Consider the following 26,914-nt stretch of genomic DNA (forward strand, 5'->3'; position numbering starts at 1 on the left):
CTGGCATGCTGATTTGCCATGGAAGCACTGCCACCGTCAACAATGTTGCCACCGCTACTGCCTACCCACTCACATGGGACCGTATGGGACTCGATGCAAATGTAAAACAAGAACATCCTGCCCCCTGACTTCTTGGTCCCTGGACTTTGATTATTCCAGTTGCACTGTTAAGTCAGCATATGTGCATTGCCAATGGCTCCAGTAGCAAGCTGGCACTAACACTGGCATGGGTAATACGGGACCCATAATGAGGCACAGTATCACCTTTACTTTGCAGCACACACATCCATGCAGGGACACCCATACAAAGCTGTATGTACGGCATGGCTACGGCATAGGCCATGAATCCAGGTTCTCCTCCCCCCCCCCCCCCCCAACCTGCGCATGCGAACACAGCTGAACAGCTCTTCTGCAGGCTCAACTGACAATAGAAGAAAACATAATCCACAAAGGCAACACTGTGCATCCTGGTCACAAGTATTGCATGTGTGTCTGCTGTGCTGCAACTGCCAGTACATGACAACATGGGTACGCCCTCACCTGCACAGACACATGGGCACACACTGATTGTGGAATGCATGTTACTCATATGACCCTGACAGCCCTACCATGAAAACACCACACACATCATGGCCATCAAACCAGGTCACACATCGTCTCCAGGCACGCCCCCTCCCCAACAACCTTTGCAACACATCCCAAATATCTGCACACGGGCAGACACAAATGGCACTACCCACAGCCCAATGTGGGTGTACATGTGAGCATACCCAGCACTGCTGTGTCACATGTGCTGTCTGCACAGTGCCTGCAGCCGAGTCAACACAACCCATGCCTGAGTCAGACATACCATGCAGCATTGCCTGCCCCCACAATGTAATATAGCATGATGACCATGTTGCATGTAATTGTACAATACTCAGCCAGTCCCCTAACAGCATGCCTTTCATTCACCCACAGGAACATCATCTGACACGGACAGCGGTCAGGCATAAACATCAAGGGACATCGGAGGTGCAAGAGTCACAGCGCAACATCCCTCGACCTCTGGTGCAAGCATCTCGGCCATCAGGGCAGTGACAACTGCAATGGTACACCGGGAATAGCCGGCAGATAACTCTGCTGCCCCTGTCACACAGTAAGGCCCTCTGCCTGTTACTCCTGCCCCTATCACACAGGCAGCCCATCTGCCTGTTACACCTGCTGCCCCCACACAGGCAGCCCCTCTGCCTGTTACACCTGCTGCCCCAGCACACAGGCAGCCCCTCTGCCTGTTACACCTGCTGCCCCCGTGACACAGGCAGCCACATGTGCATTTCCACTGAGACGTGCAGCACCACCACCCCACCAGGCCGCGTCTTATGGCACCGACAGCCGTGATGGGGATGGGGCTGGCGGAAACACCGGCGAGGACACTGAGCACACCCCAGATGTTCAGGGCACATTCAGCCCCATGAGCCCCAGAAGTCCTGCACGTTCCTTCAGCCCATTACTACAGGAGCTGAATGCACATCTCCAACGGACGGAGGAGTGCCAGGACACACTGACCGCATTGGTGCAGCAGCACTTAGAGGAGTCACGCCTTCAGAGGGATAGTAATCCGGCTATTGGACGCTGGGTTGCCCCTGCCATTTGGCGTTCGGCCTGTTCCATCGGAGGGTCTGTGGGGGCAATAGTGTTCAATCTAACATTGCAGAGACGATGGCACTGGCCCTACAGGCTATCTTGTCACGACTACTGCCTCAAAACACGCCACTGCCGCCCACCAGCACCACGCCTGCAAGCTCCCAGGCAGGCAGCACCAGGAAAGGATCAACGCGCCTGTCTGGCTCATCTCAAGCGTGGCAGGAAGTAGTGCCGAAACATTGACACTCCACATGTTAATATTTTGGGCCTGGCAGGTGGGAAGGTACGTTTGGGAGGAGGACAGGGGGTCCATAGTTGGATATATATTTGGGGCCTGCGAGTTGAGGGGGTACGTATTCCATAGTTGGGATAGATAGTTGGGGCCTGAGAGGTGGGAGGGTATGTTTGGGAGGGGGGGCTCCATAGTTGGGATACATAGTTGGGGCCTGGGAGGTGGGTGGATATATTTGAGAGGGTATTTCTGTTGCACCAGTTTTCATTTGTATTGATTATAATACACGGGATTTTGCATCTTAATCACGAGTGGACATTCTTTTTCTGGGTGAGTATTAATTACATGTCAGAAATTGTGCACCATGTGATTATAAAGATTGTTAAAGAAATTGTGAATCGGTGCATGCTGTGCATGTTGAACGTCCAAGGCATCCCTTCCGGGGACGCACTGCCAACCCATCATCGTCATCCTCCCCATCCTCCTCATCTACAGGGTCCATGTCCAGGAGCAGTGCAGTGCAATGTTACATCGAATACACATATTGTGCAGTATGGCATATGCCAGGACCATTTTGCAAACCTTGATGGGGCTATACATTAGTGCCCCGCCGGATCTGCTTAGGTAGCGGAACACGGCCTTGAGCAGTCCAAAAGTGTGTTCTATGATGCCCCGTGTAAGGATGTGTGCCTGGTTGTAGAACTCCTCATGCCCGTTCCATGGGCGTCTAACAGGTGTCATCAGCCATGGCGTGAGGGGGTTTCCGGCATCACCTGCATGGGAGTGACAGAAAGGTGATTGAATTTTTGTGGTGGAAATTTCTTTTCCTGGATTTGATTATCACACAACATAGTACATGCCACAGATGACTCAATGGATTTTTACAATTTTGCATGTGACAACTTTTAAATATTTCAATGCTACTACATATAATATTCCTTTGAATGTAAACAAGGTGTGTGTGTCTACCTACTAGGAGCATCATGTCTGGTATGGTGCTAACAATCTGCATTGTGCACACGAGGCAAGACACTGCTGTGCGCAGCGGGCTCAGTAGGCAGTGTGCACATGGGAGAACCTGCTACTTTCTCACTGGTGACAATACACCCATGTACATGTCACCATTGCATAGTGTGCCACTCCATGGTTAGGGGGACTTTCAATGTGCTGGTACATGGATTCCTGTGACATGGCAAACTGTCATGGACCTCATGCAGCGGTAAGCAAGGTGTGTGCCTATTTCCCCCTCCCCCACTAAACTGAGGTCATGCATTGGTCATTCGACTCACCCAACAGCAAGGTACACTCTGGTGAGTGCCTATTTTGGCCCTCCCCCCACACTACACAGAGGTCATGCATTGGTCATTTGACTCACCCAACAGCCAGGTGCTCTCTCTGATGTGATGTGCCATTTACCCTGGCAACGTGGAGTTCCGCAAGACCATTGAGTTGTGTGTGGATCCCAGAAACTGTGCACAGCAATGGGTGATGAGGTGTTCAGCATCACAGACCATCTGCACATTGAGGGAGTGGAATTGTTTGCGATTCCTATACACTGCCTCAATGGCATGTCTGGCAACCAACTCCACATGGGTGCAATCTAATGCACCAATGCAATTGGGCATGCCTGCAAGGGCATGGAAGGCCACTTTGGTGGCATTAACCTGGGCAGAGGTTTGAGGTACGCTAATGTGGTCTGCCACATGGCGCAGCAGTGCATCCAGTACCTGGAATAAAACCCTTTAAAAACAGGGTTGTGACAGCCCGTGCAGCTCACCCACGGTGTGCTGGTATGTGCCGGTTGCAAGGAAGTGCAGTACCGACACTACCTTCAGCAAGGGGGGATTGCAGTCCGTAGGTTTATCCTGCTGCTGATGTTGTCATTAATGAGGGTGATTATTGATATTATGGTCTCCCTGTCAAGCCCGTACAAGGTGTGGATTTGACTTGGGGCAGGTTCCAGGGTGAGGCCCTGATGCTGGGTATTGGTGGCTGCCTGCGGGGTGCTACCTGCTGGACATTGATGTTAGGCATGGCCAACTGGTTCATCATTTGCCGCCTACACCCCCTCCTCTGCCTCTCTGCTGCTACACCCTCAATAGCTCCTTGCAGGATCCTCAGCCCAATTGTTGCTACAGCGACTGCCTGCATGGTTATGTTGTTAAGTGGGTTGGGTGTGGTCCTTTTTTACATTCCCAGTGGTCAATGGTGCGCAGCTGGGCTAATTTTGTCCACCTGTGGCCTGTTGCTGCTCATCTGTCACTGTGTAACGCCTGGTCCGTGGTGCCGGTATTACAGGCGCGGTGGTCACGGTGGCACTTCCATTTTTATGGTGGTGTTTCCATGTAGGCGGAACTCTAAATGTGCCCGTACTACCTCCTTGCCTGTAATTCAAGGACGTCCGGGTGTTCCCGTGTAGGTGGAACTCTGAATATGCCGGGACTACCGCCATACTGGTAATTCAGGGACGTCCAGTGACTCTTTCTGCTGTTTACAGTTCCGGTGCTACCGGGTGCGGTGTTGACAGTGTTTCCGCACTTGTGACTCGGAATGTGCTGGTCCGGAAAACGGTGGTCCGGACAACGTTGTTTCCGGACCGGCAAACTTGTAATGAGGCACTATGTCTTTCAGCTTGCTTTGTGCTGCTCTTTCTTTCCAGCTCACCCTTTACTCTTAGCCAGGGTGCAAATCCTCTTTTATTAGGCCTTGATTAGCCTCGTTCAGATTATCATAGTTCTAAGGTCATATTCCATGTATTTGCTCTGTTTTCTACACAGGGCCTCGTACATGATCAGTCTTTAGTGGGTGTTTCAGGGGTGGCTGCTCTATAGACTATAGGGCTTATTGTAAGTGGGATGTAAATCCTGCTGTGCTCTCTATGCGATTCTGATGGTTTCCTGGCGGGAGTGTACACAATATTTGGGAACCTGGACAGTCCCTCTGTTTTTGTTTTACACCTACGAAAATCCATTTCAAAATGCTTCTACAGAGTCTGTCATTTGCACACAATTAGGTGGTAGATGCTGTTACAGTAATGGTTAAGTTTTAGGAATGGTCTGTGGTGCAGTATGACCCAAAATGGGGGGAGGGGAGGCTTAAGCCTCATTTGGATTCTCGTATGCAGGGAAAAGGGGTGGCTCTAAAGGAACTTCCACCAAAGCAGGTGTGTTCATATGCGGATGCTTGTCATTTCCCATGAAGGTTTCTTTCTACTCCGACCAATCCACTTTTTGGCTTGGAAACCTAACTCGTAAAACAGATAACAAATATATGTTATTGTATTGTTGACTAAGTTACAAATAGCTATTCTATTGTTTTAGAAACACATACAAAATTGTTTGCAAATGGCCGCCTGAGTTTCTAACTATGCTCTTCTCCTGTCAGGATATTGGCCCGGCAGTCTGCGGAATTCTGCGAGGAGCTGATCCAGCTGCGCGTGGTGCACCACCTTCTGTTTGCCATGGGGAACCAGTACCACACTGAGAGCCAGCGCCAGGCCAGCCTTACCTTGGAGGTAAAAGGATGTGGAGTTTTGGGAGATACCCGCTTTATTGTTTGCCAAGTCTGTGCATGGCACGGCTATGGGTGAAATGCTTGGGGGACTTATCAATGTATCACTTTGTGAAACCTCCTTCCTTCACCTCTGGAACAGTTGTTCTGGAAAACATGACAGCCATGTTTTAGGGCATAGGAGAAATTAATAGTGAGTCAAAAATGAGCAGCAGAACGATGCATAACGTTAATTCATTGCCTGTTTTTTTTGTTGCTGAGTTTATTGCCTTTGATTTTTTTTTTTTTGCCGCAATAACTCAATGAAATATATGAGCTGGGTAAATTTTAGGGCTGTGTGGGGAATAGGTTTTACATTTCTGGAATGGGTGGGCTTGGGTTGCGCCCCCCCCACCCAACTCAAAAAATTATTGATAGGTAAAAAATCGGGGCCAAAAACTCAGTGAAAAAAACAAAATGGCCGTTGGAATGACATAGAACCATTGATGCTTTTATGTATTTATTGACCCTTCCTAGCCTATGTAAGCAGCCAATGTGCTCTCTTCTTTGTACTGTGGAGGACTAATGGGCCAATCGGTGGACAAAGAAAGAGTAAGTAGTTCGAGAGAAATTGGGTGCAATGGTTATAATAAAGCGCTTTAACATAGGTTTGTGCCAGAATTGGGGCTGGTTCTTAGCCACACCTCCAAAAAAAATAAAATATACCGAGTGGTGATACCTATAGCCTGGGAGCGGTTATCTTGAAGCTTGCACTTCTGTATTGAAATAAGGCACTTACTGCTACTGATGATGCTCTTACGCTGTAAATATATTTACCTTTCAAATCTCCCTGCTATTAATCTGGAAACTCTGTTGTGACTAGCAGTTTATTGCCCAGTGTCTACATTTCTCTGAGAGAGATAATTTTGATAAAATATGTTTTCTTGCCACAATCGTCTGTTGCCTGTCATAATAGAAATGTTACTGAACAACAACATTCCTTGGGGTGTGCAAATAGTGTAGCCAATATATGTCCCAATATCTCTTATTGTCAAACAAAGAAATACAAATCAAAGAAGCATATAATGTGGATTACATCTAATTAAACATTCTGTGACTAAATTGTGTAGATTACACAGATAAGGATTTATTTGGAAAAGTATGTTTTACTGTGAACCAGTGAATTTCACCATCCCCACGCCTGCAGGGAGGCAAGAAAACCAACCTTGGTTTGTATAACAATAAGGCCACTTTATTTACCTCTGCCATAACAGTATCCCTCAAGACTTATCACTAGCTCTCATGATTATTCTCTTGCACACTGAGACCAGAGTTAAAGCCTATCTTGAACCCACTGGATGGGTCGCTGACTGGATCCCAACCCACAAAGGAGTTAAGCAGGGCTGTGTCTTGGCTCCTATCATACTTAACTTGTACCTGGCTACTGCATTGACATCTGATCGTACCTTTCCACCCAAGCTTGGGACTATTAATATTGCCTGGCTAGGATATTCAGATAACCTAGTCCTTATGGACTATACCCCAAAAGGACTTCATGGCCAATTAAATTCTCTGGGCTCTTATGCTGTTTCTAATAGCCTAAAGATTAACATTGACAACTCTAAAATGATGGCCTTTGTCCCTAGCTGCACCAAATTGAAACCATTCACTTGGTACCTGAACAATCTGAAGCTTGAAAAAGTTTCCACATACAAATACTTAGGCAATACTTACTAGGCCTTGTGTCAGTCAGATCACGTATGCACAGGGAAGGGGAAGGGGAAGGGGAGAAGTGCAAAGGGCGGTTGGAGAAGTGCAGTTAAACAAAAGTGCAGCCAGCGGGTGGATCATAAGTGCAGAAAGAGAGGACTGTAGGGATATAGATACAGAGCACAAGTGCTGGGGGAGCCAAGAGGCAGTGCAAGGTGCAACTAGACAGGCAGGGACCTGGGCCCAAGTTTAGAGGGTGGCCAGGTGACCAGTGCGTTGAACAGACAGGTCATATGCAGGGAAGAGGAAGAGAGAAAGCGGAAGCGGAGATGAAGGCCTTGATTTGCTTCTGGAACCGGAGATGGTGCAGCTCAAGTTTCAGAGAGGCAGCAAGGTTGTTCCAGAGGGAGGCCCCAGCCGAAGAAAGAGATCTGCCCCCAACACTTTGCTTGGAAAAGCGGCTGACCCTCAGAGAGTTGGAGGTGGATGAGCGGAGAGCTCGAGATGGGAGATACTTAGGAAGAGAGAGTTGGAGATAGTGTGGTCTCAGGCCCCAGAAAGCCTTGTGGACAATGCAGAGGGTCTTGAACCTGATCCTTGCCGCCACTGGGAGCCAATTAAGAGATGTCATAGCTGTAGAGATATGATCCCTGGGCTTGAGGATATCCTGTTCTGGATACGTTTTAGAGAACGGAGAGTAGACTCAAGAAGAACGAGGCTGTTGCAGTAGTCAAGCCTTGAGAGGACCAGAGCTCTGGAGACAGTGAGCTTCCTGGGGGAAAGTGAGGAAAGGAAGAATACCTCTGAGGAGGTGCAGTTGATAGTTTGACTTCTTAGAGACATCGGAGATGTGAGGAGAGAAGGATAGGGTGGAGTCGAAGATGACCCTGACGTTCTTAGCCTCACATGTAGGAGCAGGAAGAGGTCCCAGAATGGGCGGCCTGAAAGAGAGAGGAAAGGAGGGAGCTGGTGTTCTGATGAGGAGGATCGCCGTCTTACTGGCATTAAGGCAGAGGTCATTGGCGGCACACCACTCCTGAATTGCAGTCAGACAGCCAGGAATGAGAGAAGGAGTAGAGGCGGCCAAGGGGCGCCTGAAAGAGAGCTGGGTGTCATCAGCATAACACTGAAAGTTGGAGCAGAGCGCAGCGATGCAGTGGGCAAGAGGTGCCAGGTATTGCTTGAACAGCCAGGGAGAGAGGTTAGACCCCTGGGGAACACCACAGGTAGAGAGCGAGATAGAAGAGAGGAAGGACTCGAGTTGGACCTGAGAGAGTCGGTCATTGAGAAAGGAGGTCAGCCAGGTCATGTCCAGATGAGTGACATCCAGGTTATCACAGAGGTGCTTGAGCAGGATGGCATGGTTGACCATGTCGAAAGCTGAAGAAAGATTGAGGAGAATGAGGACAGAAGGAAGGTTATAATCAAGATTGGAGATCAGGTATTCACAGATGTTCAGGAGAGCAGTTTGTGTGTCTGGCCGCTCTGAAGCCAGACTGATGATCATGGAGACAATGAACAGATTCAGTATGAAGGTAGCTGTGACATGGGCAACTTTTCCAGGGTTTGCCCAGGAATGGAATGCTGGAGATCCGGCGATAATTCGCCGGAGAGGAAGGATCGGCAGAGGGCTTCTTGAGGAGGGAGTGCTTCAGGGGGAGGGGAAGATTCCAGTGGCCAAATAGTGGTTGTAGAAATCGTCCACGAGTGGAGCAAGGGTGTTGATGTGGTCCTTGATGGTTCTGGAAGAACAGGGAAGAAACTGTTTTGATGAGACTTTCATAGATCGGACTTGTCTAGAAACCTCGTCAGGGGTGCACAGGGGAAAGGAAGAGAAGGGAGGAGGAGAGGAGGCCATAGGCAGGCCAGGAGGGAAGGAGGAGGCAGAAGAGGAAGAGAGGGTGGACATGATGTCCTGAGTTTTTTTTTATAGATGAAATGAGAAGCCAAGCCCGTGCAGAGAGCCTAGAAGGTAACGAGAGAGGTAGAGACTGCAGCAGGGTTGGCCAGCTCCTCGCAGATTTTGAAGAGTTCTGCCGAGTTGCCGCAGAGACGCGGGCTTGGATGTGTGCTCTCTTCTTGGCGAGGACATAGTCTGTACTCCCTTTGGAGCAGGCGGCAGGCCAGTTTGTCAGAGGGTGCACCTGTAGTCCTCCACTCAGCCTCCCTGCACTTGCGTTTGAGGGTGACGAGGTCGGAGTAGTACCAAGATCTGCACTTGGATTTGGGCTTCAAGCAGATCTTCATGACAGGAGCAAGGACATCAAGAGTGTCAGAGATAGAAAGATGAAGGTTAGAAATGCCTGTGTCGGAATGGGAGTCAGCCAAAGGTGCAGAAGGAGGAGAGAAGGTAGCAGCGAAAGCCTCCACTGACACACGCTTCATGGGTCAGATGAACGAGAAGGTAGGTGGCAGTGCTGGAGCCTGCTTGGCCTGCGGGGTAGAGAGAGAGGGTTGGGAGGAAATGAGAAAATGATCACTCCAGGAGAGGGAGGAGTGGTGAGAGGGTTGGAGAGGAGGAGGTCTGAGGAGATCAGAGCATCCAGGGTGTGCCCTGCAGAGTGAGTCTGGCCAGAGGGAAGAATAGAGAGACAGAGGGAGTTGCAGAGGTTGCGAAAGATCCCTGTAGAAGGACAAGAAGCATACAAGTGGATGCTAAGGTCTCCAAGGAGAAGTTGAGAGGTAGAGGCGAGAAGGGAGGAGGAGAGATCCGCCCACTCAGAGAGGGAGGAAGTTACTTGGCCGGGTGGCCGGTAGATAGCGGTCACAGTGAAAGGCCAGGAGAGGGGGAGAGAGAGAGAGAGAGAGAGAGAGAGAGAGAGAGAGACTGCAGACAAGGCTTTCAAAGGTGGAGTAGTCCTGCATAGGAATGATAGAAGCAGGGATCCACTCCAGGAAGATCAAAGCTACACCCCCACCAGCACGGTTAATTCTGGGCACGGAGAGGATCTTGTAGCCATCAGGAAGATGAGTGTCAAAGCTTGTGACAGTTCTGGCCGTCAACCACTCGTCACACAGAGACCATCCAGATCGAGTTCTTCCAGGAGATGGCAGATGTCAGAGGAATGTTTGACAGCTGAGCGAGAGTTGGGAGTGGCAATGTGGAGCAGGTTGCCCCCTTTGAAATACTTCAGTGGAGGGGTACATGTCAGAGTTATGCCCTGAGGAAGTGTTGAAGGCGCCCAAGGATGGGCAGAGGAGGGAAGGAGAGGAGGGCAATGTAGCCAAGGAAGAGGAGGTGGGTGCCAGAGGGGTGGCGGAGGAAGGAGGCAACAGGGTGGCCGGAGAAGCAGCAGAGGCAGCTGTAGAGGTGGCAGAGGATGAAGGAGGCAGAGGAGCCAGAGAGGGGAAGGAAGGGACATCAGGAGAAGAAACTAAGTTGATAAGGCACAGGCAGTGTCAGTTACTCATGGTGACAACAGTAAAGACAGACACAAGTGATCTCACTTCAAGGGTGTTTATTGAACTTTATCATGGGGGAGATAAACGCCTAATCTAAACCTAAATCTAAGATGGGAGCAATCTACGACTATCAAATAATAATAAGGCAGTCCTAGTGGCATCTTGTCAAAATAAAATGGACCTATTCTAAAAAAACGATTGCCAATCCTTGCCACTAAGTTACAAAAAGAGTGTGGGATAACGTTCACCATAAAAGAAAGAAGTGTTCACAAAATGAAAAGTCAGGATGGTATGGCTGGGTCTCCCTTCCCCACGTTATTATCACAGAACAGTCCTGGGCCTCTCCAGCATGAGGTTTCAATTCCAGTTCAACGATACCAGAAACTTCAGGGGCCAAGTCTCTTTTCTACAAAGTCTCTTGCCTTAGAAGGCCTGATGGTTCAAAACAACAAACAAACAAAAGTTCCTCGGTTCCTCCTTGCAACTTGGGCCTCCCTCCGTCGGGTTCACTACGGCCTTTCAAATGCAGCTTGCAATATTTAAAAGTCTTAGTGTCTTTTTAAACAACTTCCTACTGCGGACAACCCTCAGTCGGGTTCACTCATGTCGCACTCTATTCACAGGTGTATTACTCTTCACCCCAACTTGCAAGCATCCCTCTGTCGGGATCACATCTGCCGCTCTCACAGTTTACTTTATCAATATACAGGATTTACTTGTCTTAGTTTTCCCTTGGCAATGGGTCAGAGACTTTCGAGTGTACAAGGGATTTGATGTGACCCTTGTAGGACCACTCCGACACCTGTCGTCCCTTTCTAGGGCCTTCTGGTACTTGCAGTTTCAATACACAAGGGCCAGCGAGAGTCCTTCGACTGAGCACTCCTACGGCGCATGACCACTCTGCAGCTGGCCCTTCTCTGGACTTTCTCAAAAGTTCAAACACAGAAGGTCTTTGTTATCAAGTTCTTGCATTCATCTAGTATTGCCACTTGCAACCTTGGGCTCAAACACAGTTCAGTTTCCGATCAGTTGTCTCAGACTCACTGTCTTGAGTCCGCTTGGCTTGCTGCTGGAGCCAAGGACGGTACCACTTTAGCCAGCATGCCTCCCCGTCTGCGTTATCAATGCGGGAGGCCCCAGTGCACTGTTGACATCTGTTGCTCCACATGTCAGCTATGTTTTCCAGTCTTGTAATTCCCTTTTTGGAGGCTTCGCTGGCCCGAGTTGAAAAGGGCAAGGGCATTTCCATCTTCGTCGTCCCTCCTGATCTCGCTGACTTTCTCCTCCGTTTCAACTGCCGGTTTGGTGTAGCTGATTCCTGGTGCGTTCGACCTTGCTCGTAGTGTGCTCTCGTGTTCCGCCTTTTATCCCTGTGGAGAAGGTAAAGGGATGTCAGGTGTGTGTGGTTCTGGTTAATTGCCTGACTGCCTGAACCTTGTGTTGGGACATGTCATGTAAACGGCTCTGGTGTTAGTCTGTTGTCTTTCTCTGTGTAAGAAAGTGTTTGTGTTGGAAAAGGGGGCTGGAGGGTAGAGCTTCTAAGTATCCTACATGGTAGGATGGGGAAAAGGTGTTACAAGAAAGGGGGTACCCTGTCCCACTTCCACTCCACGTAGACCCTCATCCAGGTATCTCTCTGCCACTGGTCCACCGTAAGGAACTGGATGCAATAGCGATGGCCGTGTCCTGGCCACCTGGACGACAGATCTCCGGGGACTAGCGGGTGAGACACCATCAGGTTTCTCACAGAAGCGGAGGTTGGCCTGAGGCCCTTGGACCAAGAAAGTGCCATTTAGGTAAACATTAATGATGGTCACCATTAATGGGTGAAGAGGAAAAAGGAGAAAGAACAGAGACCATATGGGGGCTCCATAGGCGTAGGGCGGGTACGACCAAGAGGATGTCGGTAAGGGTCCGAGGAAGCACTGGTGTAGGTATCAGCGATACGGAGGCTTGCGCTGGAGAACAGATATCCCTTTTGAACCTCTTCCTACCAGACGCAGTGAGAAGGATAGGACAGTCAATAGAAAAGCGGTTAGAGAAGATAGGAGAGGCAGAGATCACCATAGAGGGTGCAGAGGGCAGAGAGGGAGGGAGAGAGTGGAGCGGGGAGGTGAGCTAGGGGGCAGGCAGGAGGTGGGAAACACTAGGACGGGGGACACAGAAGGAGGAGGGGCACACAGCGGACAGAACAGTGACAGAACTCCGATGCAATATATAGACAGATCAGTTGCCAACGGAACTTAGAAGAAAAGAATGGACTGAGCAGGGATGCCAGCAATGTAAGCAAACAAACAGAAGAAACAAAAAATGTCAAAAAACAGAATGGTCGACCAGGGAACCTAAAAGAAAGAATGAACAGCAGGGATGCAGGCAGTATGATGTAAGCAAGGAACCATGAATAGTAACACACAAATGCAGAAAAACTACCAAGGGAATCTAGAGGAAAGGAATGCAACAGCCATGGATAACACAAACTAACCAAGGAACCTAGAGGAAAAGAATGCAACAAACAAGGAGAACAAAATCACAAAGTACACAATAGGTCAGGTAAAGTGGTTAGGAAGGGGGGGAAGGAGAGAGCCCACAGGCGATGCAGAGGGCGAGCAGCCGAGTGGACGAAGGCCTAGAGTAGCGAGGGAGCGCACACAATCGATGATTGCGAGGTATGAGAAACCCAAGGGTGTCTCACTTACTAGTCTATGGGGATCTGTCGTCCAGGTGGCCATGACACGGCCATCGCTATTGGTTCCAGTTCCTGGTGGTGGACCAGTGAGGGAGGATCACCTGGGCGAGGGGTCTTCGGGAGTGGAGGTGGGACACCGATGGTTGAGAGGTGGTATCCCCTTCCTTGTAATGCCTTTCCCCATCCTACCCTGTAAGATATTTAGAAGCTCTAACCCCCCCTCCCACATGAACACTTTCTTACATGGTAACAGAGAACAGAGATATGTCCCAATAAACGGGTCGGGCCGAGTCAGGCAATTGACAATAATCACGCACACCAGACGGCCCTTTACCTTCCCCACACAGATAAAAGGTATAGCACAAAAACACACATTCGAGCAAGGTGGAACGCAAAAGGAGCCAGCTACACCAAACCGGCAATTCAAACGGAGAAGAAAGGCGGTGATACCTGGAAGGACGATGAAGGGGGAATTGCCCTTGCCTTTTTCAACTCCGTACCGCAAAGTTTCAGAATGGGAAACCATAAGACTGGGAGCTACAGCTGGCGTGTGAAGCAGCAGACGTCAATGGTACACGGGGGCCTCCCGCTTTGATAACGTAGGCGGAGAGGCAAGCTGGCTACCGTGGTACTATCCTTGACTCCAGAGAAAAAAGAAACAAAGGGGTTCAGCACAGCCGGTGAGTCGGAGGAAGCTGATAGTAAACCAAACTGTGTTGAGCCCAAGGTTGCAAGTGGCAACATTTATGAACGCAGGGAACCCGAAAGACAAAAAACTTGTGTTTTTGCTTGAACTTTAGAGAAAGCAATTTGAGGTCCAGGTGCAGAGGGGTCCAGCGGCCACGTGAGCGCTCATTCAAAAGGCTCTTTACGGGACCTATTCTCTGAAACTACAACAACCAGAAGCCCTAGGAAGGGGTGGTGTAAGGCGTCAGAGTGGTCCTGTAAGGGTTAGGTCACATCCCTTATACAATCGAAAGTCTCCAACTCATGGCCAGAGGAAAGCTAGAGGAAGGGAGCACCCCATTCCGATAAGATTGTGAACTGTGGAATAAGGCAAGTGTGAACCCGACAAAGGAATGCTGAAAGAAAGCTAGGAGAAGGAAAACCCCGCTTTCTGGTGAAAATAAGCAATACATGAACTGTGTTAGAAATACTTGAACTGTGTTGAAGAAAGGCTGTGGCGAACCCGACGGAGAGAGGTCCAAACTACAACTTATTTGATTATTTTGCATCAAGAGTAATACACCCGTGAACATTGTGTCGACAGCAGTTGTTCGCAGTGGGGAATCGTTTAAAAGGACATTTGACTCATGCAAGCAATATTTGAAAGGCTGTAGTCAACACGATGGAGGGAGGCCTAGGTTGCAAAAAGTATCCCAGCCCGGCGGAAGGAGATCCAAGGGGCGAACAGCAACCACCCAAGGTATGAGAGTATCGAAGTATCCTTTTGTTTATATGTTTTTTTCTTAGAATCAGGCAAGAGACTTTTGAAAGAAGGAGACTTAGCCTCTGAAGGTTTCTGATATAGTTGAACTGAACTGTGAACCTAGTGCTGACGAGGTCAAGGAGTGTGCTGTTCTCGAGTCCCGCCTTGTCCCGTGCTTCAAACGTGGGGAAGGGAGACCCAGCCATACCATCCTGACTTTTCATTTTGTGAACACTTCTTTCTTTTCTGGTGAACATTATCCCACACTTTATTTGGTAATTTTGCAGTAAGGAATTGGCAATAGTTTTTTTTAGTTTTAGTATATGCCCATTTTATTTGACAAGACACCACTAGGACTGCCTTAATATTATTTGATGGTTGTAGGTTGCTCCCATCTTAGATTTAGGTTTATATTTTGCGTTTATCTCACCCATTACAAAGTTCAATAAACACCCTTGAACTGTGATCACTTGTGACTGCCTTTACTGTTGCCACCATGTGTTCCTTACAGAGGGAACACTTGCGACCCAGTACGCGAGGAAGCGCACACAATCTAGGATTGCAAGGGAACGAACGCGACCCAGGATGGGAGGGAGTGCACACAATCTGGATTGCAAGGGAATGCACGCAGCCTAAGATGAGAGGGAGTACCCACAGCCTAGGAAGTGAAGGAGTGCACAAAATGCATGCCGCCTAAGATGAGAGGGAGCACCTGCAGCCTCGGGAGCGAGCGAGCGCACAAAATGCATTCCGCCTAAGATAAGAGGGAGCATGTGCGGCCTAGGAAGTGAGTGGGCGCAAGCGATCATGGGATGCAAGGGTGCGAAGAGAGCATTGGGGCAGAGGACAGGTCAAGAAGGGAACAACGCAATGCAAGGGTGAGAAGGGGCACCAGGTCAGAGGTGTTACATGGTGTAAAGCAAGCAAAGCTCCCCCCCTAAATTCTTACCTGGCGGCAGCAGACACGAGAGTGAGTTGTCTGCATTCACTGTTCATGCTGCGTCCCCTTCGCCGCCCAACACCTGTGTCGCTCAACACCGTGGCCTTGTCCTGCGATGGCTTTGCCTTAGTTCTTATAGGCGCAGAAGCATGGACTTAGCAAAGCTTGCTACGTGTCATTGGGCTGCATCTCCTGTGCACCTGCATCGCCCAACACCGCAGCCTTGTCCTACGAGGGTTTTGCCGCAGAGGATCTGTGCCTCCGTTCTTATAGGCGCGGAAGGGTGGACGTAGCGAAGCAGGCTGTGTGTCCTCGGGAAGCGTCTCCTGTGTCGCTCAACACTGCGGCCTTGTCATGCAAGGGATTTGCTGTATTGGGTCCGCGCTTCGGTTCTTGTAGGCGCGGAAGTGTGGACGTAGCAAAGCATGCTACGTGTTGTCAGGCAGCGTCTCCTGCGCACCTGCATTGCTCAACACCGCAGCCTTGTCCTGCGAGGGCACTCCTCAAGATCCACCGAGAAGATATACTTCCTAGCATCTTATATGGAGCTGAGATCTGGGCTAGCAAGCAGAGCAATGATCTTGCATTACTAGAAAGAAAATATCTGAGCAAATTTTTAAATCTTCTCGGCTCGACATCTGCGGACTCGATCTTCCTGGAATTTGGGGTCTTTATTTGAGTCTGTACTGATCAAAAAGCGCATAGTGTTAGATTGGAATTATGGGCACTCTAACCCTGGAACCTTGCTGTCTGTGTTGGCACTGACCCATGACCACGTAACTCCTTTTTAGGTAATTCCTCTCTTGATATCATCTATAATAATGCGGCTCGCTGGTCAACTCAACTCCCAAATTAGGCATTTAGTTTTTCCTTTCCACGCTTCAAAAAGATAGTTAAAATAACTATGGAAACCTTTGAACGTGAGCGCACAATTGTCAACTTGTCCTGTAATACAAACAGCGGTCGGTACACAGCACATATCCAGAATTGCACCACACTATCAGTATACCTATATTCTTTTCCACACATTACACAGTTCGAAAATATCTTAAAATTAAGTTCAATTTTGCAGAATCCATAGAGATAGTTGGTGCTCGGCACATCATTCCTCAGGAGGAAAGACTGTAAATACTTTGTGGTGAGGCCATCATTGAGTCTACAAAACATCTACTGGTCTAATTTGCAAGTCTAGACCCTATGCTCACCCCCACATTTAGAAGATACTCCACAGATCGCCCTTTTTTAACCTCAGCGTCACTTTGGGACAGATTCATGTATTGAAATGACAATCTATTTCTTAACAATTTTATGATAAAGTGATAAAGATCTTGGATGAATTGTTTTATTCTTTCTCTTTTTTAAATTATGGTCTACTTTTATTACCTCTTCTATATGAAATGAACTAAGCACTTTTGTTTGGATTGGATTCTCTACATTTGTTTTGTTGTTGCCTAAAAATGTATATAAAGTCTTATTTATGACTTTCGTAAACAATACAAAAGAACACGGGTCTTTTCTTTGGAAGACGGCTCAACCTTTTGGCAAGGATGATTTAGGAGCTTATCGTTATGCTTTATGGTTTGTGCTGGGGACCTTAGTGCTGCCATAATGCCCTAGCTGATGCTGGTTGTCACTTATAGTTGACTATGCAGAGGTGGAACATCTGATTCGAAAACATATGTGGCTGAACCATTTTGTGTGTCCAACACCTGGTTGACTGAATGCATGATTGAAGATGCAATTTCATTGAGTGCGTGTTGGTTCTGGTAATCACAGTACCTGCCCTGTCTCCATGGCAACATCACTACACATCCCTGTTCCTACAGTTACTTCAAGCATTCATTAAACGTCTCTTATAGCAGAAAGCCCATTGCCTATTGCAGATCATAATCTCAGCAAGCTCCTTGACCACCAATGCATGTATGGCAGTGGTATTCAAAGCTTTTCATGCCAAGACACCCTGAGTAAAAATATTGTTGCTGGACACCCCCTAGATGTAATTTCTGCTTATGGTTTCTATTAAAATCAGTCACTGTACTCCCTTTTGGAAGAGCCTTGCGCCCCTGCACTCCGGACATCCTTCATGCCCCCTATGGGGGCCAGTCCCACAGTTTGAAGACCACTGATGTATGCATTCCTGTTCGGTTCTAAGCAGGAACACCGGTGTGAAACATGAGATTGCAATTCCTCAAAGTCACAGTGTGGACAGTTTATTGGGTTGATGAGTCCATATAACCTATTACCAGCTGACTAGCTTAGGAGGTTCAACACACAGACACACTTCCTGTCGTTTTTAAGGGAATATTTGTGGACTGCCCCCCTACTCACGTGTTGCTGTTATCAGACAAAAATCATGCTATTTCTTTGTGAATCCTACTGCTTGAAGCACTCAAATAGCCCTCTTCCTGAAAGCTCACCAGAAAGCCTAAGGCTTGCGCACACTCATAAACACTAATGCCCTGATTCACAGCATTTTCCAATGGGGTTTTGCCATTATAAAACGCTCCTGTGAATTGGGCCCCTAGAATCCTAAAGTAGCTTTACTAGCTACCATTAATTTAGGTGCCCTGCTGTACTCCAGTACATGTGTGACCTCAGTGCATTTGTGCCCCTTACTGTGATTCCGAATTTAGGTGCCCTGCTGTACTCTATTCAATGTGTGACCTTAGTGCATTTGTGCCCCTTACTGTGATTTCGAATTTAGGTGCCCCACTGCACTCTTCTCAATATGTCACATTAATGCATCCTGCTACATTCGGTGATTTCGAATTCGGGTGCCCCCTTTGCTCACTACCTGTGGCTACTGGAGAAGGGTATCTCCATCGTAACCTATCCTCCTGATAAGTACCACACCAATAAGCGACTGGCATTTTATCCTACCCGGTATCCGAACTACTAGGCCACGTCATGCAGCTATGACACCCTGCTTGCTTCCACCCTATCCACCTAATCATTATAGGGTATTCAATCTCTACCCCAGACACTCCCTCCACCAACATTGCTAGGACACATCACTCCCTCACCCACAACGACTTCTCCACACACCTCCTTATCACGCATCACTGCACAGACCATTCAATTAATCCGTACCTTAACGATCCGGCTCTGTGGCTCAAACACTTTGCCACTAAACCTACACCCAACCAACCGTGTACATTACAATCTCGAAACACCAGACTCAGATCTAGACTGCCTCGTGCACCTTGCACGCAGCGCAGCCACACCACCCATATACATCATGACTCACCAACGAGATCCAACCTCTCGCACCTCCCGCCCCCATCACAGCGCTTAAGGGTGCTCTTATCAATGCAAGATCCCTCACGGCACACGCTCTCGACATTGCTGACCTCATCACCGTCCAAAACCTCGATTTCTTAGCTATCACCGAAACCTGGTTACATGCTGCCTCTGGCCCTCTTCTCGCCTTAGCCATTCCTAATGGTTACTCCATCATTAGAAATGACCGCCTTTCCAACCTGTCTAAAGGCGGAGGAGTCGCATTTATACACAAAGATAATATCACTATGAGAACCACTACCAACTCCCAACTCAGTTCTGCAGAATCCCTATCCGTGAAACTATCCCTTTCACCAACCAACACAGCAACATTACACCTCATCTACAGACCCCTAGGTCCCCTTGAGTCATTCACAGATGATATTACATGTATCCTGTCTGCTAACACTAAGCCTAATTCGCAGGTGTTACTACTAGGTGACCTCCATCTGGGCCTCGCCGACCCTAAGGATCGTATGGCCACTGAGGTTTCCGTTACCCTTGGCAACCTAGACTTCCAACAACGCATTCTTGCACCTACCCACAACAAGGGCAGAACGCTGGACTGGATATCTGATCTTAATTGCAACACCACGATCACCTTAACTTTGCCTGCGCTTGGTCCGACCATCATATCATCACCTTCCACTTACCAGCCACTAACCCACAGCCTAAACATACCATAGCCCCGGCTATACCCACCAGGAACAAAAAGGACATTACTAGGGACGAATTGCTCCCTCTCATCCTCCCCATCCTTAATAATTGTGCCTCACAGCATAAGGACCCTACTGTCCTAGTAGATACCTTCAATCTTACCATACTCAATGCCATAGAGACTATAGCCCCTCTCAAAATACGCAAAGCCAAACAACGATCCCACCTGAACTCATGGTTCACCCCGCACCTTAGAGTTCTGCGTAAAGAAAAGCGAAAGGCCAAAGCTCTCTGGAAAAGCAATCCTAGCATGGCCAACAAAGACTCCCTTCTCATCACTTCACTTAACTACAAGGAAGCCATCCTCCAAGCCAAAAAAGAGACATACAACCAACGTATATCTCAAGCTGAATCCAATACAAAAGAATTATTTAAAATTGTCAAAGAATTGGAATCCCCTTCGCCTGTCACCGATTCCTGCATCAAAGATAGTACCTGGTGCAATAACATCCAAAATGCACTTCTCAACAAAATCACCAACTTACAAACTAAATTCAAAGCCAAACAAAATACCCTCCTCACCTCCCCCCTACTAAAACCATGCCACCTAAAAAGACCATCCCACCCCCCCCACAAGCCATTCAGTTTCACGGCTCTTACCCTCGCTTAGGTTGAAAAAATCATTAGTACCTTAAAACCTTCGAACTGTCAAGGCGACTCCTGCCCGGGACACCGATCTTTAAGGAATCGGCACATGACCTTGCTCCTTTCATAACCACTTTCATCAATGCCTCATTCCAATCGGGAGTGGTCCCTAACAATTTGAAGGATGCTTGGGTTATCCCCCTTTTAAAGAAAACGACACTAGGGACTCCAACCAACTATAGGCCCATTACCACGGTCCCATTTCTTCTAAAGATACTCGACAGAGCAGCCTACCTACAGATACAGAAATATCTGGAAACAAACAAACTTCTAGGCACCAGACAATCCGGTTTCAGACCCAAACACGGGCCCTCTTAGACCTCAAAACCCAAATTGAGGACCTAAAAGATAAGGGCAAATTGGCACTATTACTCCTATTGGACTTATCGGCTGCCTTTGATCTGGTCAACCACCAAATCCTCTGCCAACATCTGAAGTCTGCAGCCCACTTTTCTGATAACGCCACCAATTGGATCAGGTCATTTCTAGACAATAGACACATTAGTCTTCTCCCCTACTTCTTCAGCTGACCCAGCGCCAGTCCCCGGTGGGGTCCCGCAAGGGTCATGTGTATCACCCACCCTCTACAATGTATTTACTAAACCCCTGTTTGATGTGCTTGACTATCTGGGTGTCACCTACACCAATTACGCCGATGACACCCAGATACTCATTCCCATCACAGGTGACTACGTTGTAGACTCTAAATCACTAAACGACATTTATCATGTCATCCAAGCCTGGATGGCACAACATGAGCTCTGTCTCAATGATGATAAGACAGAGCTCCTCATCCTAGGCACTCAACAAAGGCTCAACAAGTTGAACCCCTTGTACAGCTCCTTTAATATCGATGGTAACTCCATCAATGTATCCAAAGATACAAAAACCTTGGGAATCTACCTTGATTCCACACTCTCACTTCACAGACAAACCAATGCAGTGGCGTCTGCATCAGCTTACACATGTAAGCTTATCACAGCCTGTCACCCATTCCTCTCTTCGCAGAACTGCTTCACCCTCGCTAGGACACTGGTTATGTCCAAACTGGACTACTGTAACACACTGTACCAAGGCACTAACCAGTGTAACCTCAATAAACTCCAGATCACTCAAAACAACGCCATTAGAGCAGCCGTCAACATCCCTAGATCAGCACACATCTCTGAAACGAGGAAGAACCTTCATTGGCTTTCAGTCACCCAAAGGATTTCACTCAAATCATTGCCCTTACTTACAAATGCTTACACAACCAAGCCCCTACCTACTTAGTTTTGCGGTTCACTCAATACATCCCGCCGTGGTCACTCAGGTCTGCCCATAGTCAAAGCCTTGCCATCCCTAGATTCAAGCTCCAAACAGCTGGAGGGGTTAGTTCCCCAGTCCTGGCAGCCAAACTTTGGAACACTGTACCTCTCACTATTAGAAATCTTTCATCTCTTAACCTATTTAAACTCAAGGTTAAACACTGGTTAGCCACATCAGATGTACACTTACCTTCTGAATAGCCGGCTTCTCAGTTATGTATGCCGGATTAATTTGCACTGTTCCTGTAGGCCTATGCTTTGTACTATGCTCCTGTAATTTTGTATCTATTACGTTTGCTCCTGTAATGCTGTAACTTTTGTTTGAAGATATGCGCCCGGTTGCCTACGGGTCTGGTTTGCAAATAAAATAAATACAAATACAAATAAATACAAATACAAATTAATACAATCCAGATGTGCCGAATCAAATGCTCACATTCCCTTTACTGCTGGTTTATTTCTTTATTTTTCTGAATAGACGAGATGTGTTCAGGGTCAGACTGTATCATAAAATTGTCTTGGCAGCAACAAAAAAGTGGCCCACATTTGCAAATGGCTATTCATTCCTTTTGTGACTCTGTTTGACTGGGACCCAAGGGGGAGTTTTCTAAATAAAATATTATGCAAATTATGCATTTTAAAGAATATTTATTTCTGCAACACTGGTCAAAACTATTAGTTGGATAGTGAAGTAACTGATCAAACTTTCAATCCTACCCACTTTGACCCAAAAAACTGGCCCACACAGGAATTTTCCATTTTTTGGTTTGGCCGTGGGCCTGTTGCTTTATAGGTCAGTCTGAGTCTGAATTCATGCCAAGCACAGAGCTAATGCATTCCAGGACATTGTGTTTGCTGCTGAAGCATTTTTAATTTGTTAGTGTGACCTGTTTGGATGACTGATATCTCACGGGCTGCACTGTGCATTGTCAAGCAAAGTACTTATCTGGCTCCCTAGCAGTAGCAGTAAACTTGCATTTGAGTACAGCTGTTGACTTTATAGCAATTCATTTTATACAACCCACTTGCGGACACTCTCTTATAGCATACTGATGAACTCAACTATTTGCAGCCATTCCGAATAACCTGATGGGATTATAAGTGGTAGGTGCTCTAGCTTGCTAAACTACCCTGAACATGTTTTTACATTTCTGAGGCTGCATACACATCATCCTATCAGCACATGTGCTTTTTATAAAATAATAGCCATTTCTTCATGGTTTGACACGTCCCTTAACGGCAAGTTGCTGTTAATGACAATACTTACCAACACACACGCTTGCAAAGTTTTCTAGCAAAATAAGCTATGATATAATATGATATTTTATTTTTATCGCGCTCGTACACAAGTGTTTCAGAGCGTGACCAGGCAAAGGGAGGAGAACAAGGGAGTAACAAAAACGACGATCTTACTAGGCAGTGACATTGAGAACGCACAAGTGCATGGAAAAGGGAAGAAGGGGGAAAGTGCATGGAAAGGATGAGAAGTGTAAAGTGCCGAACAGAGAAGAGAAACAATACATTACCCATAACCACCAGCTTCCAAATAGGAAGTCCAGGCGCTTCAGCGCCGGTGCTTCTGGGACGTGCCGGTCTTCGCCAGTCACACCGCGGATCACCGCCTCGTGCCTCGCAGGCTGGCCTTTTTCTTGTCACACTCAGCATTCTTAAGAAGACAGAGCCCGGAGGCAGGCTCCCTCTACCAGTAAGCTCACATTTCAGATTCTATAAGCGCGCGACCCCTTGAGCTATTTGCAACCATGTGCCGAGATAAAACAATGCATGCAAACAGTGACAAAGTATCTAACGTTGCCCCATTGCTAGTCTTGTCCTGCTCATTGCTAAATACTTGCTCTCTTTATAAGCATGGAGTAGATATTGCAGACCATGTAAATGAAAACAACCCTGACATTTTCGGCATAAACGAAACATGGCTTAACCCTGACCATCCCACCAAAGCCACACTCTCAACTTCGGACGAGTACACCCTTTACAGGGCAGATCATTTACAAGGCAGAGGTGGCGGAGTAGCACTTATTGTGCAAGTCCAGCCTTAATTGCCATGTTTTACCACATATTTCACCTGATGGATGTGAATCTTTGTGGGTAAAAATGTAAACCTCCCTGCATACATCCCTCAACGGGCTCACCATATATCGACCCCCTAAGGACATGCCCCTCTTCAAAGAACAATTGATCGATCTAATGGCACACATCTGTAAAACTAAAAGCTCTCTTATCATCATGGCCGACTTTAACTATTGGGCTAATGAACAACTGGATAAAGTGGGTCTCAGCCTACTAGACTCTATCAGCTCAATAGGACTAAAACAATGGATTAAAACTCCTACACAAAAAAGTGGACATACACTTGATTGGCTCCTATCGCAAAATGTAGACATTTCCCAGTTTACAGTAACACCATGTATCTGGTCAGATTATGCTCTTATCCAGGCGAAAAAAATCCTCCTGCCTAGTCCTCCACCGAAACTCAACACCTACCCACGGCTATGCAATTTAACGTGTAACCTGAAAAACCTAACTGCCCCCAAGTTCTCAACTCTGCTATCATCCAAACTTCAGCCTTTAGTCAACTTCGCTCTAGTTGATCATTTGACTCTTGCTATCAAGCAAGTTGTGAACGAACTAGCCCCTTTGAAGATGAAAGTAATTAAATCGGAAGCCATTAAAATCACCTGGTACTCTGAAGAAATTGTCGCCACCAGACAATCCAAAACGGCCCTAGAAAGAACTTGGAGTAAGAACACAACGCTAAAACTTTATCCGCCTACAAAAAATCCATACAAGAATTTAAAGACCAGCCTCCACCATCTAACAACATAACAAAGTATTCAGAACGGTGCCAAGACATTTATGATGGCTTTCTGTCTAAAATCAATTCCCATAAGAAAAAAGTCAGAAATCCGTTAACCACGTGGCTCCGTCGCTTACCACAAAACTATAACACATCCCACCCATGCTCAGAGCAATATATCACAATTCTCCTTCTCTCAATACTTGGAAAAGGTTGTGCTCAAAGTGATACAGGATTCAAAAGCCACCTCTTGCCCCGGAGACTGCCCCACCAATATTTTCAAGGAATCGACAGATCTACTGGTCCCTTGGATTACTAAATTAATAAACTTATATTTTGATGAAGGCGCAGTACCGGTTGAACTTAAATCCGCCTGGATAACCGCCTTGTTGAAAAAAGAGAACTTAGATCTCACTAATAAAGACAATTACAGACCAAGAACTAATGTACCCTTCATATTGAAGATTTTGGACAAACTTGCATACATCCAACTTCAGGCCCATGTCGAAGAGCACAACATCTTAGGCACTCGACAGTCAGGCTACAGGGCTCGTCACAGAACAGAAACCGCCATGCTCGACTTAAAGTCTACTTAAAGTCTACTCTAGCTGGCATAGCGGATAAAAAGCAAGCCGCATTGTTGATGCTGCTCGACCTCTCTGCAGCCTTCCATCTTGTTGATCATAGCTTGCTAGTGACAGGCTCGGAGAGGTCGTGAATTGCTATGGATTGGCATCCAAATTGATAGCGTCCTTTTTTAGCCCTCGCATGGTAAGGGTCTGTGTGGGTAATAATCACTCCATCCCCATCTCTCAAACCTGCGGTGTTCCAGAGGGCTCATGCCTGTCGCCTCTGCTTTTCAATTTGTACATACGAGCACTACTGGATCTCCTAAATGAATTAGGTGTTCAATATACAAACTACGCGGACGACACTCAGATTGTCATCCAGCTGAGCGGTCACTATAAAAATGATGCTGAAACTATCAATACCATCTATAAAGCCATCAAGGACTGGATGGCCTACAACTCCTTGCCCCTGAATAACAATAAAACAGAGCTCATGATAGTATCCTCTAAGAACACACGAAACAAGCTAGCCACAGACTATGCCAACTTCACTATCGCGGACAATGTTATCATGGTCCAAAGGAAAGTAAAAACATTAGGCGTCGTTCTAGATGACGAACTATCCATGAAAAGCCACGTCTCCAGCATTCGATCTAGCGTGGACTGATTAATAAACAAATACACTATATTCGCGCATTCATAACAACTGAAAACTGTGCACTTCTGTCCACCACGTTGATAAATTCTAGATTAGATTATTGTAACAGCCTACTGTCCGGCACCACCGCTGCCAACATACATTCTTTGCAGGTGGCTCAGAATAATGCTGTGCGCACCATCTTTAACCAATCCCGCCGCACTCACATTTCCTCCTACAGAAAGAAGCTACATTGGCTTCTGGTAAAACAAAGAATAACACATAAAGTGTTAACAATGACACACAAGTGTGTGTCCTTAAGCAGTCCCTTATATTTGTCAGAACGCATCAAAGTCAAAACAACCGGCTGGAACCTTCGTTCCTCTACTGCTACATTACTTTCTTCCCCCAGATTCAAAAGCGCTAAATTTGGAGGTACCAGTCTCAATTTCCAGGGTCCACTCCTATGGAATGTACTTCACCTGCAATACGCCAGGTTCAAAACTACCCTCTTTTTAAAAGCACTATAAAGACTCACCTTTTTAACATAGAGTAATCTTACGACTTTTCCACACTTCCTCTGCTTCAGTCCTTTAATGTTTGTATTGTTTTTGTTTTCTGTGCGCTCTGAGGCCCACGGGCATGTGGCGCGTAACAAGAATTAAAATAAATAAATAATAAATAAAATAAATAAAGCCGATGAGCAGTGGAAGTGCAGCCAGCAAGTGGCAAGTGCTAGATTAGTCAGATAGGGTGTATCTGATAAGTGCAGAAGAAGTGTGGGAGGGGGACTGTATGGGTACAGATACAGGCCCAAGTGCTGGGGTGGCCCAGAGAACACTTCTGTGCTCTACCCAATTACGTCTGCTATTACAGCGAAGTAGATATTTTATGAGTTTAACTGGATGTCAGGGAGACAGGAAAGACATGAACACATCAGTCTGTTTCAGACGTATATGCCCTTGCTTTTGTGTCCCAGCTGATCTGGCCAGGAATCAAATTCGAAGGGATTGTGTCCTCCGACGTATTCCACATATATGACAGTAATCACCACAGCTGTGCTGCTTCGGAAATTCTTTTCAGCGTTGGAGTCCTATGTCGACTACATCGATACACTGTCCCTCCAGGGCCTCTGTCGAAAATCGACGTCACCGGATGTTACAAGTAGGATGCATGACGCCCGTAGCCTCAGTTCTGTTTTTTTCTGTGAACGTATTCGCTTTGGAATCTCGGCGCGCCTCGGTTCTTCTACTTTTGAATCGGATCTTTGTTCTTGGTTTCGTGTGAGAATCATGTCTTAGTCGTCTTCTACCCCTGAGGTCGGGCTTCAAGAAGTGCTGCGACTGCGGTTCCAAGATGTCGCTTACGGACCCGCACAACGTCTGCCTGTGTTGCCTCGGCGAGGACCACGCCACCAATGACTGCGATGAA

General features: G+C 47.3%; 1 protein-coding gene across 3 annotated transcripts in view; it reads left to right on the forward strand.

Annotated features, from left to right (window-relative positions):
- ARMH1 (armadillo like helical domain containing 1) overlaps nucleotides 1–26,914 on the forward strand; it is a 743,351-nt gene that overhangs the window by 369,756 nt on the left and 346,681 nt on the right. For all 3 annotated transcript variants that reach the window (XM_069642333.1, XM_069642332.1, XM_069642334.1), the window contains exon 9: nucleotides 5,243–5,372. In XM_069642333.1, the coding sequence (XP_069498434.1) occupies nucleotides 5,243–5,372 (130 nt within the window). The remainder of the gene's footprint in view (nucleotides 1–5,242; nucleotides 5,373–26,914) is intronic.

This window comes from Ambystoma mexicanum, chromosome 1q (genome assembly GCF_040938575.1).
Source record: "Ambystoma mexicanum isolate Mex_15411 chromosome 1q, UKY_AmexF1_1, whole genome shotgun sequence".
Taxonomy (NCBI): Eukaryota; Metazoa; Chordata; class Amphibia; order Caudata; family Ambystomatidae; genus Ambystoma; species Ambystoma mexicanum.